This window comes from Oncorhynchus mykiss, chromosome 30, assembly GCF_013265735.2.
Source record: "Oncorhynchus mykiss isolate Arlee chromosome 30, USDA_OmykA_1.1, whole genome shotgun sequence".
NCBI lineage: Eukaryota > Metazoa > Chordata > Actinopteri > Salmoniformes > Salmonidae > Oncorhynchus > Oncorhynchus mykiss.
In genome coordinates, this window is record NC_050570.1 from 16497332 (window position 1) to 16516480 (window position 19149).

The 19149-nt window shown below is 40.9% G+C and overlaps 1 protein-coding gene across 13 annotated transcripts in view; it reads right to left on the bottom strand.

The window, feature by feature from the left end:
• Nucleotides 1-2009: 2009 nt before the first annotated feature.
• Nucleotides 2010-19149, bottom strand: part of LOC110521425 (CUGBP Elav-like family member 5) — a 353741-nt gene continuing 336601 nt past the window's right edge. For 7 of the 13 annotated variants that reach the window (XM_036968442.1, XM_036968440.1, XM_036968434.1 and 4 more), the window contains 5 exons: nt 9541-9750; nt 9172-9264; nt 8124-8267; nt 6540-6704; nt 2010-6268 (listed from right to left, as the gene is read on the bottom strand). In XM_036968442.1, coding sequence (XP_036824337.1) covers nt 6577-6704; nt 8124-8267; nt 9172-9264; nt 9541-9750 — 575 coding nt within the window. In that variant the 3' untranslated portion in view covers nt 2010-6268; nt 6540-6576. The remainder of the gene's footprint in view (nt 6269-6539; nt 6705-8123; nt 8268-9171; nt 9265-9540; nt 9751-19149) is intronic. The other 6 variants (XM_036968444.1, XM_036968435.1, XM_036968443.1 and 3 more) reach the window with 3 other exon arrangements.

Consider the following 19149-nt stretch of genomic DNA (forward strand, 5'->3'; position numbering starts at 1 on the left):
GAAACCTGGTTAGTGACTGACATAGCAAGAGAAAAACTGCTGATGGAAACCTGGTTAGTGGCTGACATAGCAAGAGAAAAACTGCTGATGGAAACCTGGTTAGTGACTGACATAGCAAGAGAAAAACTGCTGATGGAAACCTGGTTAGTGGCTGACATAGCAAGAGAAAAACTGCCGATGGAAACCTGGTTAGTGACTGAAATAGCAAGAGAAAAACTGCTGATGGAAACCTGGTTAGTGACTGACATAGCAAGAGAAAAACTACTGATGGACAACTCTAAGCAACCGCTTATGTTGCTGTATACCCTCCCCTGGGTTGTGTCTTTCAGCAGGCATGTTGCTGTATACCCTCCCCTGGGTTGTGTCTTTCAGCAGGCATGTTGCTGTATACCCTCTCCTGGGTTGTGTCTTTCAGCAGGCATGTTGCTGTATACCCTCCCCTGGGTTGTGTCTTTCAGCAGGCATGTTGCTGTATACCCTCCCCTGAGTTGTGTCTTTCAGCAGGCATGTTGCTGTATACCCTCTCCTGGGCTGTGTCTTTCAGGCATGTTGCTGTATACCCTCCCCTGGGTTGTGTCTTTCAGCAGGCATGTTGCTGTATACCCTCCCCTGGGTTGTGTCTTTCAGGCATGTTGTGCATTCTATTCACTGTATTGTGTCAAGTAAAAAGGATGTTCCTTCATCCTATGCAAGAAGTAATTAATGCCATTGCAGTGGTAGTTGCACTGCTGTACAGTAAGGCAATACACAGTAGAGATTACCTGGACAGTTGTGTATAGTTCTGTTATGAGGCTGTGTCACTAAACTTTTAACAAATGGCAACTCTGCATCCCAGAGCCTGGAAAAACCCCACTCGGCATCTGCATCATAAATCTTGGAAAGTTACAATAATTTGCAATTCACTCCCTCATCAAAGGCAATATTACCCTAATTTATTATGTCCCTGCACACGGGGTGCGCAAAGGCTGTGGAGATAAGAGTTTATCAGGAGGGGGATTGATTTTCATTAACTGATTGTAATAAAGATGAACTGCCGGGCTTGCACACTGACCAAGAGCCACACTTTATTATAATTGGGCCAATTTATTTCATGAGCCAGTGGTTCTACTTTTTTTGTCCTCCCTTTTCCCACTGCTCTTTAAAATGTTCTTCCTCCATTCATTACTGTAGTGTCACAGCCATACGGTTTCTGTCACTAACTAGCCTATCTTTAGATTTTTACTACACAGGCCAATTGGTCAAGTCAGTGATAACATATTTGTTTGTTTTCCTGTGTCTACCTAAGACATGGTATATTTTCATGGATATACTGTACTTTTTGTCAGTATTGCATGAAGGTGCAATCTGTTCGTGCAGCTGCCATGATTTATATTCATTGCACTGATAGCATAATGTATGTACAGTATTTATGTTTTACCAGTTTCTTTATTTGTAACGCAATCATTTTGACTGTTCCTGCCCATACTTCGTCCAAACATATACGTGGTCGATGAAAATGTAGCATCATTCCCTCTAGTTTTTGTTACCCATCAAAATTGGCCTTAAAATATATAATTTCCAATAACCATACCATCAGAGGTAACCTATTAAATAGCAGAGCACTGGGCCCTCAGTCTTCAGGATGACAGGTCATTTCAATCACTCTACCCCTTGCTTCATTAGGTTTCTATAGGAGTATAAAATGGATACATTAACCCTCCACCTACTGCCTTGCTCTATGCTACACTGTGAATTCTAGAACAGACTCCTATCAGATATTTTCTAATGAATTATCACAAGTTTGTTTCCGGAAGGTCTTGGAGGTGTTGCCTTAGAGATTGCACGTGATTGGTACTGCTGGTAACGTGCTGAAAGGGCATAAGGTAATCAGTGATAATGGCCATTTCAGCACACTCAATTACCCTATACCCATATAGGAGAGGGATGGACACCTGGAATGGCTGTTCGTGCAACGACTCCCCTTTTCTGTGGTGCAGTTATGCATTTATTACACATCTGAGAATGCAACATCCAGTTTGAAATTTTATTGTAAAATTGAAAAAAAGGAGAGAAAGAGAAAAGCCCCAATAAGCATTTCCTTTTATACATACCTTATCATAACAGAACAATAAAATAAATACATTAAATAAATGATCAATAAAATAAATACATCAGTAAATAAACAATTCAATAAATAGATGAATAAATACATTTACATATCAAGTTTCTTACCTGATCAAATAAATAATTATAAAACCATTAAATTATTAATCATTAATATGAAATAATCTAAGCAGCAAGTATTCAAGAAATGTCAACAGGGGAAAAAACGTTTGGTTTCTCAGGCTATTACAGAACACATATTTTAATTGATTTATTATTTATAAAAAGGTACTGCTTTCCATTTCAGTTAACCATGCTGTACTGAGCCCATCAAGCAGATAGGTGGTGCTCTCCTCTTGAAAAAAAAAATTGCCTGTAAACAGCATTGTTCTGGTCCAGGTTTAGAGAATAGCACTGAAATGTCCCTTGCCCTATAACATGTCAATAAAATCTACTAAACAGATTCAATACTTTTGTCATATATTTTTGTATGCTTTGTGCTGAGAAACCAGAAGTTTAACATCTTTATAAAGCAAAAACCCTCCCCTCCCTCCCCATTCCACCCATTCCACCCACCCAAAGAAAGGACCTGTGCTGATTTTCCATAATATACAGATTTCATATTAATAATAAGCTACTATCCTTAGCATTCAAACCATTGGTAAATAATAATATAGTTAAAGCGAGTAGCTAGTACCATTATTATAATCTTTAACCCCCCAGCCCCCCTATTGAGCATGCTCAGATATTGAATGAGCATCATGGTTGGAGAGATGGAATGACAAAGGATGAACATGGCAGAATGGTGCGAGGATGAAAACAGCATAAAACATTTCACTGGCTCAAGCACATCGTTTCAATTTTAGTTAGTGCAATGAGAATTACTAGTGTTGCCTCCAAATCAGATAGGACAGCACCTGTAAACTCGCGCCCAATGGGCAAATAATACTGGAATTGATATAAACAGTCTCCATCCACACGCCTCCGTCGCAATTATTGTACTCTTTAAACTTTTCCCCCTCCACAAAAATAACCTCACATTTCTCAAACTAATTACATTTCAGCCACAGTTGCCATCTTTAATTTGTATTACCCAAGCTGTTGAATTTAATTCGATTTTAATAATGAAAAAATCCCTCCAGTAGCTACCCTTGGGGCACATGTCTGTATGTAACAGCTTCCTAAGGTGCCAAGTCCAGACAGGGGAGGGAAAATGGGGGGGACCAACACAGTAACTCATGAAGAGACTGTGTTCAAATACCTACCTTGTCATTATGTTCTTAGTCTATCTTGTTCTATAATTTGCGAATATTTCACCTACTAATACATCATCAAACATTTAATCTACTACTATTTACTACTACCAATTGCACTGCTGCATATGAATATTGTTAATCTTTCATCCGTTTCTCCCTTTTTTGGATATACAATCCGCACATTTTAATGTCTGATGGAGGAATTAAATAGATGTTTTCCCTTTATAAATGCATTCGACTGAGATTTGGCAACTCCGATGTTGATAAAGGCATTACAACACCGTGACAGCATACAAGAACTCTAGCCTTTTGTTGCTGTCAGCGGTCAAGTTTAGTATGCATTGTCCATTTGGTTTCAATGCTGAGGCTTACATTCAGCACTCTTCAGAGAGCACTAAATATATATGCTGGTAGGGAATACTTGCTCAGCCAAATTGTCATTCTGGTTTGTTGCTCAGTCATTCAAACCCAAGAGATGCCATTTGCCAGTCATCAGACAGACAGACATACGGGATGTGGTGGAACAAAACAGTGTCTAAATAGGCATAATGAGCAGAGAGAAGCAAGGCTGGACTCTGTCAACCTACAGGAGAGACTGAGAGAGAGAGAGAGAGAGAGGGAGAGAGAGACAGAGAAAGAGAGAGAGGGGGGGGAAGAGAGAGGGAGGGAGATGCCTCTCAGTGGGAGATGGATAGGCATCAGAGGAGAATGAGTATGATAATAGAATAGCTTTGCGATGGAAATTAGAAAAGGGAATAGAATTGAGTAGAACTACTACTACAACTGAAGAGACACATCTTCAAACCAATTTCATCCCAGACATATCATTAGTGTAAACCATGTTCATATTTTATTGGAATAGTAACTTCTACTGCTTTAACAGTTTACTTTTTCTAATCAATCTGGCCATATGTGTTGCCAGCTACTAGAAAACAGAGTATTGGTTTGTTCAGGCTAATAGTATGCTTTGATGTTGTCCCTCTGTGGCAGAGTTTGTGTTCCTGGTTTTGACTTTCCTTCCGAGCAGCAGCTGCAGTAACTACGTTTAAAGTCAAGCCTGCTGCAGTCTAATTGATGGATCATTTTGCTATTAATTTGACCTCCTAAGGCTGCTAAAGCCAAGCTGTTCCTCATGGTGTAAGAGCTCTCCTCTCAGTGTGCTATTGTGCCCAATGGAAAGACTGCATCTGCTCTTTAGTTAAGTCCCATCTACAGCAAACAGGCAGGCCTCCGTTTGACCTCATTGCTTGCTGCTATGCTACATAGAACCATTTGTTTCCATTCCAGGAATGTATTAGATATATGTCATGTGTGTTAATTGATTGTGCATCTTTTGCCCTGCAGTGTTGCTCTCCATCTGATCAATATTAGCATTACCCTAATTATGATGCGCGTTAGCTCTCAGGTCCCCGTAAAATGATGGTCCCTATAAAAAGAGATGTGCTTGAGCAGGGAGCCCCCCCCCTGCAGAGAGCAGCTGGAGAAGGTTGGCAGCGGAAGGGGGCAGGACCCGGCAAGCCTTGCGCAGCTTGGATAGCAATTTTATAACCATTGTCAGGGTAATTTGTATATTTTATTAACCAGTTGAAGGTGTTGTACTTCTTTACTACTACATATCCACACAACAGGGTGGCACTTTTACCGCTGAGCTTAGTGGTCAGATTAACTGCATTGTCAGTGCTTTAATGATGCTGCCTCGCTTTTTCCTGACACGGAATGCCTTTTTCTGCAATGAAAAAGATGGGGGTCTACAATGACAATACATCAGGATGGAATGCAGTGCACTGACAGAGGACTAGAAACAGCAGATGATTGAAGACATTTCTCAATACACTGTATGTCTTGAATGTTTGGTTTGACACAATTTACAGGATATCTTTTGGCACTACTGTGTTGAGCTTCATGTGCAACTACTCAGAGTTGCCTTATTGCTCCCACACAGAGAAGTTATTAGAGAGAGATATGTCGAAAATGAAAAGTGCAGATTTGGAATGTAAGGGTGAAGGATGACTGCTAAAAGAAAATCTGAACATGCCCGAAACAATCTCTAATCCACATATTCTACGTCCACTAAAATAGTATAGCTTTTCAAATATTTTTATATTTTTTATATTTTGTTTAAATATTCTCAAACCCAGTAGCTATAAATGTAAAAGGAGAATAAACCAAACCCCTTTTCCTCCTCCAACCGGAAACTCCAACCGGAAACCGTAAGTTTCTTCTTAAGTTTGAACTTGTAACATTATTAATTGTAGTTTGCAGTATTAGAATTAATAATAGTATATATTACCATTTAGAACAATACAAATGTTTGGTCCTTTGGTCCCTTAGGGGTGAAATATTTTCAGATGTACTGTAGCTAATGGAAACCTCGGTGACCCGAGAAAGCCATAGTTCTGCGCTTGCTGAAAGACGGTGAGAGAATTAGAGAAAGAGGGAAAGAGTAAGAAAGTCCATCAGTGGGACAGAATCGCTTCTTTTTACCACTTTGTCTTGATCTTCAAGTTTTAACCCTCATTTGTCCAGTATAATGAAAGCCACAAGCGCCTTTTTCTTTATATATATGTGTGTATATAATACGTATATAGAAATCTATTTGTTGTTGCTGCTTTTTGTTTGTTTGTTGCTTAATTAACAATTCAAGTCCCAACGAGAAAAGTTCTGTTGTTAAGAGTTTCACATCTTTTTCCCATTTTTTACTTCTCTAGTCTGTCTTGCACTGTGCAGTTAGTTGCGTTGTTGTTGAAGTCCTTCTGTGTAGTTTCTGCTAACTCCACACCTCCTCCTATAGCTGCAGTACCCTATGTCTTCTTCATAAGTAAATGCTGATATGTCTTCAAAAATTCCTTGTGTTGATGTTTTTTAAAACGTTTTTTTTTGTTTTCAAAGAAAAAAGTTGAACTCCAAGATATCTTCAGTTTTCTCAAAACCTAGAAGACAAATATCAAACCATGTTTAGATCTAGCTTACTTTCCTTTGAAGTTATTTAGATATGTAGATTACATTTCTTGAGGTATAGATTTTACAGTTATTTGTAATTATTCAATTCTGCCCATGATATCAGTTTGATGGTTTGGAGAAAGCCAGCCCACATTTGCAATTCAGTCAATCTTTGTCTATCATGATGATGATAGATTTTCCCATTTCTAGTTGACAGGCATTCTATCAGTCTGAGTCTATAAGAGAGTCCACTGGGCTTACCTGTGCTGTTGCAGTGAATACTGATGGCTAGGCTGTGTCAGTAAGGGCGGCTGGCATCCTTCGGTCGTTTTAACTGGACTTTCAACCTCTTCATTCCAATCTGAAAGCCGTTCATGGCTTGAATAGCTGCCTGTGCGCTAGCTGGGTTGTCGAAGCTCACAAACCCTAGGAGAAAAGAAACGAAGTGTATAAACCTAAAAGGCAAAACTGTACAATACAAAAATGTAGCCAAATAATAATTGAATTATGAGGAAACAGAGAAAGGATTCCAAACAATGCCCTTGCTCAATCTAATAGCATTATGCTTAGACTATTTATTATATCAAAGTGCTTATTTTGATGGGAACCAAAGTAATGTTGAACAATTTTGAACAATATATAACAATTTCTGTCATTCAAACCATTTTTCTTCTCCATGTAGCTTGTGCAAACACTCTCAAATGCTCTTCAATATATATCAATGAGCATGCGTTTGTGGATGTGCCACTTGCACAGAAAAGCAGAGCCCACAGATGAATACAGAGAGACAGGCCGAAGCAGAGGCACATGTGTATGACCCTAGACACTCAAGTCCAAACTCATGCTGAGCATCCTGTTTCCATCAAGTGTAAGAATAAAGCCGTAAAAGTAAGTGACCAGAAATTGCAGTGGAGTGTGGCTCCGGTTGATGCAATCCCCAGTGTCTAGAGTGTCATTAGCAACAGTCGATGACCCATGAAAAACAACAGGAGCCTCCCCAGGTCTCCTGCCACATGGGAGGGAGGTGTCTGCCTATAATGCCTCATTAGGGGGAAGGGTTAAGGGGGAGAGAGGGAGGGAGGAGGAGAGGATGAAAGGAGGACCCCGGGCCAACCGTGCCACAGATAACAGGGAAGGATGTGGACTTAAACCTCCTTTTAAGGGGAGCTCTCCATGTCTGCTGTTCTCCATGCACCATCAGTCTGGGTTTAACCCTCTTCCTGCTTTCTAGATGAATTACCCTACAAAGCAGCCCTGTCAGACCTAACAGTATGTTGTAAATGCATAGTGTATTAGTCAATACTGCAAATAGGACTTCTTTTATGAATTTCTATGTTATTAAGTTCGCCCTGAGAGCATGGCAGAAATCAGTTTTACCCAGGGATGTACGGCTCCCTCAAGTGAAAACAAATGCTGATCTATGATTGTCCTTTGCCAAATCTTTTCTCTCCCCTCTCTTCATCCCCACTTTTTTTTCAAGGCCAAAGTCAGGTCTGGTCTGTGGAGCCAAGTGGGACCAGATCCAGGTTGGGGTGTGAATCAGCACCAGTGCACCCTGGGTATTGACAGGTATATGGGTTACAGAGTGGTGGTCTTGATGCTGTGGCTACATACATCCTATTCCAAAGCTTTGTAGTAAACAGATCGATAAACGCTTTTCAAGCTCCGAGGACATCCCCACTGAGATAACAAGGGGATTATAGGCTACCAATTTGTTTAAAAACTTTACTTTTGTTGAAATATTACAGGAATCATTGCCTTGTTTGCAATACATGAAACTGTTTTAATTGATTGGTTGACAGAACAAACATAGACCACCCATTTAAAACTAGCTTTAAAACTCACCGAAACATTTGCTCTGGTTGGTGGCTCGGTCCATGAAGACCTTGGAGGAGATGACGCTCCCGAAAGGCAGAAACATCTGCATGAGTTCGTTATCTCCAAACTCCTGTGGCAGGTGGTAGATGAACAGGTTACAGCCCTCGGGCCCTGCGAACACACAGAAACCATGGAAACCACAATCAGACCTATTTACCGCTGCCTGCAGACCCGTGGCTTCTCATTTGGCCGGGGAACAGATCTGAGGAGCACGACTAATGGAGTGGCAAAGACATTTGTTCTGACTTCTGTGACAGTATTAATAAATAATAAAACTGTGCTTACCACCACAAATACAAACTGTGCATTTCCAACTTTGATTTGATTTTGCATGGTGTGGCACCATTACATCACTGAGGTGGAAACTTGCTGATTTGTTTAGATGGAGACGTTCAGAGGCAGCATTAAGCCTTCATTCAAGCATATAATCTAGTCAAACAATGGTGGAAATTAGACTATTTCATCAACACAAAGGCCTACATAATAATAATAATGCACGCATACTTATTTGAGGAAAAACAGATTGGTAATGACTTAGAAATAGTGAATCCAAAATGACATGACATCCCACACGGTTGTCATCATAATCAGCTAAGCAGATTGAGATGTGACTAGAAATGTGTTTGAACCCAGTCAATGGATTACACAACGCAATCAACCAATACTGTACATGCTCTAATGTAATCTCCATGTAGTCTACTTTTAGGAAAAGGTTGAATCCAAAGTCCATCCTGCATCACATAGATGATGATGATTGATTAGTTTTGCCCCAGATAATACCATTATGCGTACAGAGTACTATGTAACACTTTCATTTTCAACATGAGAACATTTCATCACTGCATTATACCACCTGGACAATATTACTAGGAAAGTGTAATACCAAAAAATGAAATGCAATTGTATTTAACATAATACTCTTAAACCTGTAAATTGGAATATTGAAATATGACAATAAAGCAATAAAAGTGAATATTTACAATAGCGTTGTAAAATAGAAATATTATTCTCTCACCCTCACCTTCTCTCTGTTGCTGCTGCTGGATGACCTGTGATGGCTGAGGCAGAGTCTGACCTATGGGAGTCAGTGTGCCGGCTGGGTAGATAGCTGTAACACGCACACACACACCCACACACACACACACACACACCCACCCCCACACACACACACACACACACACACACACACACACACACACACACACACACACACACACACACACACACACACATTTTGTATTGGTATATCTCATATAGTCCCTGATTTTACTCCTGCACCATATTAGTGCACATCTCTCTCAGTCTGGGCCAGGGTTTAAGGGCCCAGGCCAGTGTGCACAGTATCTGTGCTGTGTATTGCTCTACTTCTCGATGTGTACAATACCTGTGTATTGCTGTACTCCGGTGAAGGCTTGCTGGAGGGTGTCTGCGGCGTTGGGGCTCTGGGTGGAGTAGGGCGAGAGACCGTTGGTATACATGGTCTCAACGGTGGGATGTCCGTTGGGCTGATGGTGGGGGATACCCGTGAAGCCGTTGACGATGGGAGTGACGATGTTGGGAGTGGTAATGTTGGCTGGTGGAGAGCTGAGGCCTGCTGAGACAAGGATATTTATACTTTTTTCAGACTACCCCCCCACACACATATATACCCACACATACACACATACACCCACACACAAACACCATTTTGCTCACTACACTTCCTTCCTCTCTATCACAAGGACTGTTACATAGCAGGCGCTGGTGGTGAGACATCCCGCTGGAAAACTGGGAACCTGTCAAAAAATGAGCTTGTCTGTTGTGTTTCTGAGATACCCTGCTGGATCTGAGTGTGAACAGCATGAGGGAACCACTATGAAACTCCAGTAAGATCCTGAGAGATACAGTGCCTTGCGAAAGTATTCGGCCCCCTTGAACTTTGCAACCTTTTGCCACATTTCAGGCTTCAAACATAAAGATATAAAACTGTATTTTTTTTGTGAAGAATCAACAACACGTGGGACACAATCATGAAGTGGAACGACATTTATTGGATATTTCAAACTTTTTTAACAAATCAAAAACTGAAAAATTGGGCGTGCAAAATTATTCAGCCCCTTTACTTTCAGTGCAGCAAACTCTCTCCAGAAGTTCAGTGAGGATCTCTGAATGATCCAATGTTGACCTAAATGACTAATGATGATAAATACAATCCACCTGTGTGTAATCAAGTCTCCGTATAAATGCACCTGCACTGTGATAGTCTCAGAGGTCCGTTAAAAGCGCAGAGAGCATCATGAAGAACAAGGAACACACCAGGCAGGTCCGAGATACAGTTGTGAAGAAGTTTAAAGCCGGATTTGGATACAAAAAGATTTCCCAAGCTTTAAACATCCCAAGGAGCACTGTGCAAGCGATAATATTGAAATGGAAGGAATATCAGACCACTGCAAATCTACCAAGACCTGGCCGTCCCTCTAAACTTTCAGCTCATACAAGGAGAAGACTGATCAGAGATGCAGCCAAGAGGCCCATGATCACTCTGGATGAACTGCAGAGATCTACAGCTGAGGTGGGAGACTCTGTCCATAGGACAACAATCAGTCGTATATTGCACAAATCTGGCCTTTATGGAAGAGTGGCAAGAAGAAAGCCATTTCTTAAAGATATCCATAAAAAGTGTTGTTTAAAGTTTGCCACAAGCCACCTGGGAGACACACCAAACATGTGGAAGAAGGTGCTCTGATCAGATGAAACCTAAATTTAACTTTTTGGCAACAATTCAAAACGTTATGTTTGGCGTAAAAGCAACACAGCTCATCACCTTGAACACACCATCCCCACTGTCAAACATGGTGGTGGCAGCATCATGGTTTGGGCCTTCTTTTCTTCAGCAGGGACTGGGAAGATGGTTAAAATTGATGGGAAGATGGATGGAGCCAAATACAGGACCATTCTGGAAGAAAACCTGATGGAGTCTGCAAAAGACCTGAGACTGGGACGGAGATTTGTCTTCCAACAAGACAATGATCCAAAACATAAAGCAAAATCTACAATGGAATGGTTCAAAAATAAACATATCCAGGTGTTAGAATGGCCAAGTCAAAGTCCAGACCTGAATCCAATCGAGAATCTGTGGAAAGAACTGAAAACTGCTGTTTACAAATGCTCTCCATCCAACCTCACTGAGCTCGAGCTGTTTTGCAAGGAGGAATGGGAAAAAATGTCAGTCTCTCGATGTGCAAAACTGATAGAGACATACCCCAAGCGACTTACAGCTGTAATCGCAGCAAAAGGTGGCGCTACAAAGTATTAACTTAAGGGGGCTGAATAATTTTGCACGCCCAATTTTTCAGTTTTTGATTTGTTAAAAAGGTTTGAAATATCCAATAAATGTCGTTCCACTTCATGATTGTGTCCCACTTGTTGTTGATTCTTCACAAAAAAAATACAGTTTTATATCTTTATGTTTGAGGCCTGAAATGTGGCAAAAGGTCGCAAAGTTCAAGGGGGCTGAATACTTTCGCAAGGCACTGTAGTGGAGATTACAGTGAAAGATTTGCTCAGTGTGGACAGGGGAAGCAAAACATAGACTCCTACCCTCTTTAAACATCATGAAAAATATCCAATAGTTTGACATACCATGAATAAGCACACACACACACACACACACACACACACACACACACACACACACACACACACACACACACACACACACACACGGTTGCAGGATGTTTCACGGTTGAAATAGAATTGGATGATCCTTTAAAACCAGCCTCTTGTTGAACATGTGCAATCTTGTGTGGAATGTGAATGAGTATATTTGAGGAGGATCTCAATATGAATGGTGGCTACTTTGAAAGTAAGCTCAATAGTGGAGCATCAGCCCTGGGGACCACCTCGGTAAAGACAGAGTAGTAAAGAGTAGTAAAGAGCCTCTATAGAGAAGTAATGAGCCTCTATAGAGAAGTAATGAGCCTCTATAGAGAAGTAAAGAGCCACTATAGAGAAGTAAAGAGCCTCTATAGAGAAGTAAAGAGCCTCTATAGAGAAGTAAAGAGCCTCTATAGAGAAGTGAAGAGCCTCCGTAGAGAAGTAAAGAGCCTCCGTAGAGAAGTAAAGAGCCTCTATAGAGAAGTAAAGAGCCTCTATAGAGAAGTAAATAGCCTCTACAGAGAAGTAAAAAGCCTCTGTATGGTAGCAAAGAGCCTCTATAGAGAAGTAAATAGCCTATGTAGAAAAGTAAAGAGCCTCTGTAGAGAAGTACTGCACCTCTACAGAGAAGTAAATAACCTCTATAGAGAAGTAAATAACCTCTATAGAGAAGTAAAGAGCCTGTATAGAGAAGCAAAGAGCCTCTATAGAGAAGTAAAGAGCCTCTATAGAGAAGTAAAGAGCCTCTGTAGAGAAGTACTGAGCCTCTATAGAGAAGTAAATAACCTCTATAGAGAAGTAAAGAGCCTGTATAGAGAAGCAAAGAGCCTCTATAGAGAAGTAAAGAGCCTCTATAGAGAAGTAAAGAGCCTCTATAGAGAAGTAAAGAGCCTCTATACAGAAGTAAAGAACCACTATAGAGAAGTAAAGAACCACTATAGAGAACTTAATAGCTTATATAGAGAAGTAAAGTGCCTCTATAGAGAAGTAGAGCCTCTACAGAGAAGTAAAGAGCCTCTGTATAGAGAAACAAAGAGCCTCTATAGAGAAGTAGAGCCTCTACAGAGAAGTAAAGAGCCTCTGTATAGAGAAACAAAGAGCCTCTATAGAGAAGTACAGAGCCTCTACAGAGAAGTAAAGAGCGTCTGAAGAGAAGCAAAGACCATCTGTAGAGAAGTAAAGAGCCACTATAGAGAAGTAAAGAGCCACTATAGAGAAGTAAAGAGCCTCTGTAGAGAAGTAAAGAGCCTCTATAGAGAAGCAAATAGCCTCTATAGAGAAGTAGAGCCACTATAGAGAAGTAAAGAGCCACTATAGAGAAGTAAAGAGCCACCATAGAAAAGTAAAGAGCCACTATAGAGAAGTAAAGACCCTCTATAGAGAAGCAAAGAGCCTCTATAGAGAAGTAAAGAGCCACTATAGAGAAGTAAAGAGCCACTATAGAGAAGTAAAGAGCCACTATAGAGAAGTAAAGACCCTCTATAGAGAAGCAAAGAGCCTCTATAGAGAAGTAAAGAGCCACTATAGAGAAGTAAAAAGCCTCTATAGAGAAGTAAAGAACCACTATAGAGAAGTACAGAACCACTATAGAGAACTAAATAGCTTATATAGAGAAGTAAAGAGCCTCTGTAGAGAAGCAAAGAGTCTCTATAGAGAAGCAAAGAGCCTCTGTAGAGAAGCAAAGAGTCTCTATAGAGAAGCAAAGAGCCTCTGTAGAGAAGCAAAGAGTCTCTATAGAGAAGTAAAGAGCCTCTGTAGAGAAGCAAAGAACCTCTATAGAGAAGTACAGATTCTCTACAGAGAAGTAAAGATCCTCTGAAGAGAAGCAAAGAGCATCTGTAGAGAAGTAAAGAGCCACTATAGAGAAGTAAAGAGCCACTATAGAGAAGTAAAGAGCCACTATAGAGAAGCAAAGAGCCTCTGTAGAGAAGTAAAGAGCCTCTATAGAGAAGCAAAGAGCCTCTGTAGAGAAGTAAAGAGCCTCTATAGAGAAGCAAATAGCCTCTATAGAGAAGTAGAGCCACTATAGAGAAGTTAAGAGCCACTATAGAGAAGTAAAGAGCCTCTATAGAGAAGCAAAGAGCCTCTATAGAGAAGTAAAGAGCCACTATAGAGAAATAAAGAGCCACTATAGAGAAGTAGAACCTCTATAGAGAAGCAAATATTCTCTATAGAGATGTAAAGAGCCACTATAGAGAAGCAAAGAGCCTCTACAGAGAAGCAAATAGCCTCTGTAGAGAAGTAAAGAGCCTCTGTAGAGAAGTAAATAACCTCTGTAGAGAAGTAAAGAGCCACTATAGAGAAGTAAAGAGCCTCTATAGAGAAGTAAATAACCTCTATAGCGAAGCAAAGATCCCCCATAGAGAAGTAAATAAGTAAAGTAAAAACAAAATAAATTTGAGCTTAAATTAAATTGTGTTCTCAGTATATTCTTCATAATCCCACTAGTGCAATTGAAAGTACCTATTTCAAAGTTTTTGAGCAGTTTCACACCCTTTTCTCTCTCACAGATATGCACTGAGTGTGCAAAACATTAAGAAAACCTTCCCAATATTGCGTTGAAATCCCCCCACCTCTCACCCCTTTTGCCCTCAGAACAGCCTCATTTGGTCAGGGTATGGACTCGACAGGTGTCGAAAACGTTCCACCTGGATGCTGGCCCATGTTGAATCCAATGTTTCCCACAGTTGTGTCAAGTTGGTTAGATGTCCTTTGGGTGGTGCACCATTCTTGATACACATGGGGAAACGGTTGAGTGTGAAAAACCCAGCACGTTGCAGTTCTTGATACACTCAAATTGGTGCGCCTGGCACCCACTACCATACCTCGTTCAAAGGCAGTTAAATCGTTTGTCTTGCCCATTCACTCTCTGAATGGCACACACACACAATTCATTGTCTCAAAAATCCTTCTTTAACCTGACACTCATGCAGCCTACCGCTGTGACCAGGGGAATTGCCTGGGTCCCGGTGAGAGCTTTTGTGTCTTTTGCACCATTTCTTTGTTTAAGCTCCCTGCGATTGCTTGTTTTCTGCCGACCTGTGATGAATTAGACTGCAGCTCTGGCCCATTCTCTGTCGGGGCCCCAGGAGACTGCTGCTCCCCATTCTGAGGGCTCAGACAGCCAGTCTGGCAGACCACACGCACTCTACTATACAGCGCCATAATGCAGCCTCTCCATCATCAGGCAAATTCATTTTCCAAGGCTTAGCAGTGGGTGGCGGCCGCCGTGTGCCTCAGGGTCAGCAGGCAGATGCAGTGTGGGATAAGAGCTCAGAGAAAGGAGATTATAGAAGTCACAGGTTGGGAGATGGTGCTGGTTGGGCGGCACTGGTGGACCTTGGGGCCAGGGAGAGCCCAGTGTATCATGGAGGAGAGACAGCAGCAGGGAGCCATTTCCACCACGTGTAATGTGAGAGAGTACAGATATAAATAGAGAAATAAATAGCTTTAAATAATTATCACTACTCAGCTTAAATCAAAGTTAATTCATCACATGCTTCTACAGGTGTAGACTAACAGTGAAATGCTTACTGCTTAAGGTCCCTTGCCAACAATGCAGAGAGAAAGAAAATAGAGAAATAATACAAAAGTCAAACGTAATATTAAAAGTAATAATAGATACATAATGAGTAACAATAACTTGTCTGGAGGACCAGTACTGAGTCACTGTGCAGGGGTACGAGGTAATTGAGGTAGATGTGTACATATAACTAGGAATAAAGTGACATAGTGAACAGTAGCAGCAACTTATGTAATGAGTCAAAAAGTTAGTGCAAAAAGGGTCAATGCAGATAGTCCTGATAGCTACAGTATTTGGTTAACTATTTAACTAACTATTTAGCAGTCTTATGGCTTAGGGGAAGAAGATGTTCTGGGTCCTCTTGGTTACAGACTTGGTGCACCGGCACCACTTGCCGTGCGGCAGCAGAGAGAACAGTCGGTGACTTGAGTGGCTGGAGTCTTTGACAATCTTTTGGGCCTTTCATTTACATCAATATATATATCTCTGTCTGGGAGAGATAACACCTCTATTGACACCAATATGTTGACACCGATTGACACCTACAGTATATTGACACCAATACACTGAGTGTACAAAACATCTTTCAATGACATAGACTGACCAGGTGAATCCAGGTGAAACTGATGATCCCTTATTGATGTCACCTGTTACCCAATTCAATCAGTGTAGATGAAGGCGAGGAGAAAGGTTAAATAATAATTTCTAAGCCTTGAGACAATGGATTGTGTGTCATTCAGAGGGTGAATGGGCTAGACAAAAGATTTAAGTGCCTTTGAACAGGGTATGGTAGTAGGTGCCAGGTGCACCGGTCCATGTCAAGAACTGCAACACTGCTGGGTTTTTCATTCTCAACAGTTTCCCGTGTGTATCAAGAATGGTCCACCACCCAAAGGATTTCCAGCCAACTTGACACAACTGTGGGAAGCCTTTTTTTTCTTTTTTAAAAATGTATTTCACCTTTATTTAACCAGGTAGGCCAGCTGAGTACAAGTTCTCATTTACAACTGCGACCTGGCCAAATAAAGCAAAGCAGTGCAACAAAAACAACACAGAGTTACACATGGGACAAAATATTGTACAGTATTGTACTATAGAAAAATCTGTATACAGTGTGTGCAAATGAAGTAAGGAGGTAAGGCAATAAATAGGCCTGAGTGGCAAAGTAATTACAATTTATCAATTTACGCTGGAGTGATACATGTGCAGATGATGATGTGCAAGTTAAAATACTGGTGTGAAAAAGAGCAGAAAAACAAAAACACATATGGGGATGAGATAGGTAGTTGGTTGGATGGGCTATTTACAGATGGGCTGTGTACAGCTGCAGAGATCGGTAAGCTGCTCTGACAGCTGACGAGTCAACATGGGCCAGCATCCTTGTGGAACGCTTTCGACACCTGTAGAGTCCATACCCTGACAAATGGTTGCTGTTCTGAGGGCAAAAGGGGTGTGTGTGGAGGGTGTTATATTATGAAGGTGTTCCTGAATGTTTTGTACACTCAGTGTATATCTCTGGGGGGTAAACTGCTCAAAACCTTTGGTATACAATAAGTACGTCGCTATGGACAGGTGGGATTGTGAAGAATATACTGAGAACATGATTTCATTTAGCCTCATATTCCTCATATACAGTGCCTTGCGAAAGTATTCGGCCCCCTTGAACTTTGCGACCTTTTGCCACATTTCAGGCTTCAAACATAAAGATATAAAACTGTATTTTTTTGTGAAGAATCAACAACAAGTGGGACACAATCATGAAGTGGAACGACATTTATTGGATATTTCAAACTTTTTTAACAAATCAAAAACTGAAAAATTGGGCGTGCAAAATTATTCAGCCCCTTTACTTTCAGTGCAGCAAACTCTCTCCAGAAGTGAGGATCTCTGAATGATCCAATGTTGACCTAAATGACTAATGATGATAAATACAATCCACCTGTGTGTAATCAAGTCTCCGTATAAATGCACCTGCGCTGTGATAGTCTCAGAGGTCCGTTAAAAGCGCAGAGAGCATCATGAAGAACAAGGAACACACCAGGCAGGTCCGAGATACTGTTGTGAAGAAGTTTAAAGCCGGATTTGGATACAAAAAGATTTCCCAAGCTTTAAACATCCCAAGGAGCACTGTGCAAGCGATAATATTGAAATGGAAGGAGTATCAGACCACTGCAAATCTACCAAGACCTGGCCGTCCCTCTAAACTTTCAGCTCATACAAGGAGAAGACTGATCAGAGATGCAGCCAAGAGGCCCATGATCACTCTGGATGAACTGCAGAGATCTACAGCTGAGGTGGGAGACTCTGTCCATAGGACAACAATCAGTCGTATATTGCACAAATCTGGCCTTTATGGAAGAGTGGCAAGAAGAAAGCCATTTCTTAAAGATATCCATAAAAAGTGTTGTTTAAAGTTTGCCACAAGCCACCTGGGAGACACACCAAACATGTGGAAGAAGGTGCTCTGGTCAGATGAAACCTAAATTGAACTTTTTGGCAACAATGCAAAACGTTGTGTTTGGCGTAAAAGCAACACAGCTGAACACACCATCCCCACTGTCAAACATGGTGTTGGCAGCATCATGGTTTGGGCCTGCTTGTCTTCAGCAGGGACATGGAAGATATTTAAAATTGATGGGAAGATGGATGGAGCCAAATACAGGACCATTCTGGAAGAAAACCTGATGGAGTCTGCAAAAGACCTGACACTGGGACGGAGATTTGTCTTCCAACAAGACAATGATCCAAAACTTAAAGCAAAATCTACAATGGAATGGTTCAAAAATAAACATATCCAGGTGTTAGAATGGCCAAGTCAAAGTCCAGACCTGAATCCAATCGAGAATCTGTGGAAAGAACTGAAAACTGCTGTTCACAAATGCTCTCCATCCAACCTCACTGAGCTCGAGCTGTTTTGCAAGGAGGAATGGGAAAAAATGTCAGTCTCTCGATGTGCAAAACTGATAGAGACATACCCCAAGCGACTTACAGCTGTAATCGCAGCAAAAGGTGGCGCTACAAAGTATTAACTTAAGGGGGCTGAATAATTTTGCACGCCCAATTTTTCAGTTTTTGATTTGTTAAAAAAGTTTGAAATATCCAATAAATGACGTTCCACTTCATGATTGTGTCCCACTTGTTGTTGATTCTTCACAAAAAAATACAGTTTTATATCTTTATGTTTGAAGCCTGAAATGTGGCAAAAGGTCGCAAAGTTCAAGGGGGCCGAATACTTTCGCAAGGCACTGTACCTCATATACTGCTAACACATTAGGAGCAGGCCTCAGTAAATGTCTTTATAGCTTGAGCATGACAAAGATTGTTCTCCATATGGTGCCATACATAACAAAACATTTCATTTTACACTCCAGCGTGCATTGTGAAAATCATATTCATAGTGTGTTTGCAAAGCACACACAAGCATGTGAATATACATATGCCTGTTTACTGAATGCATCGGCCCAAAATAATGACATGTTGTTTTGTACTCCAGAATGGGTAATAGGATGCTATGGGTCAAGAGATTGCTTAAATTATACAACTCTGTCTTATCTGTCAGCTTTCTACAGTTATTATGCCATGAAGTGAGTCTACTACATAGTCCACTTGGTTTTATGCTATGAAAGCATAATTACATTTACATTATTGCAGTCTATTCTTTTGGAAAATTGTGGATTTACACTCTATTATGATTGCACTGAGAAAGAGGCCAGCCATATACAAAATAAGTATTTATTATGCTAATTATACAATCAAATCAACAAGGAGCACTGGACCCATATTGGAGAGGACCACAGTCATTATGAACACAAGGACAGTCTCTCAGTGAAGCAA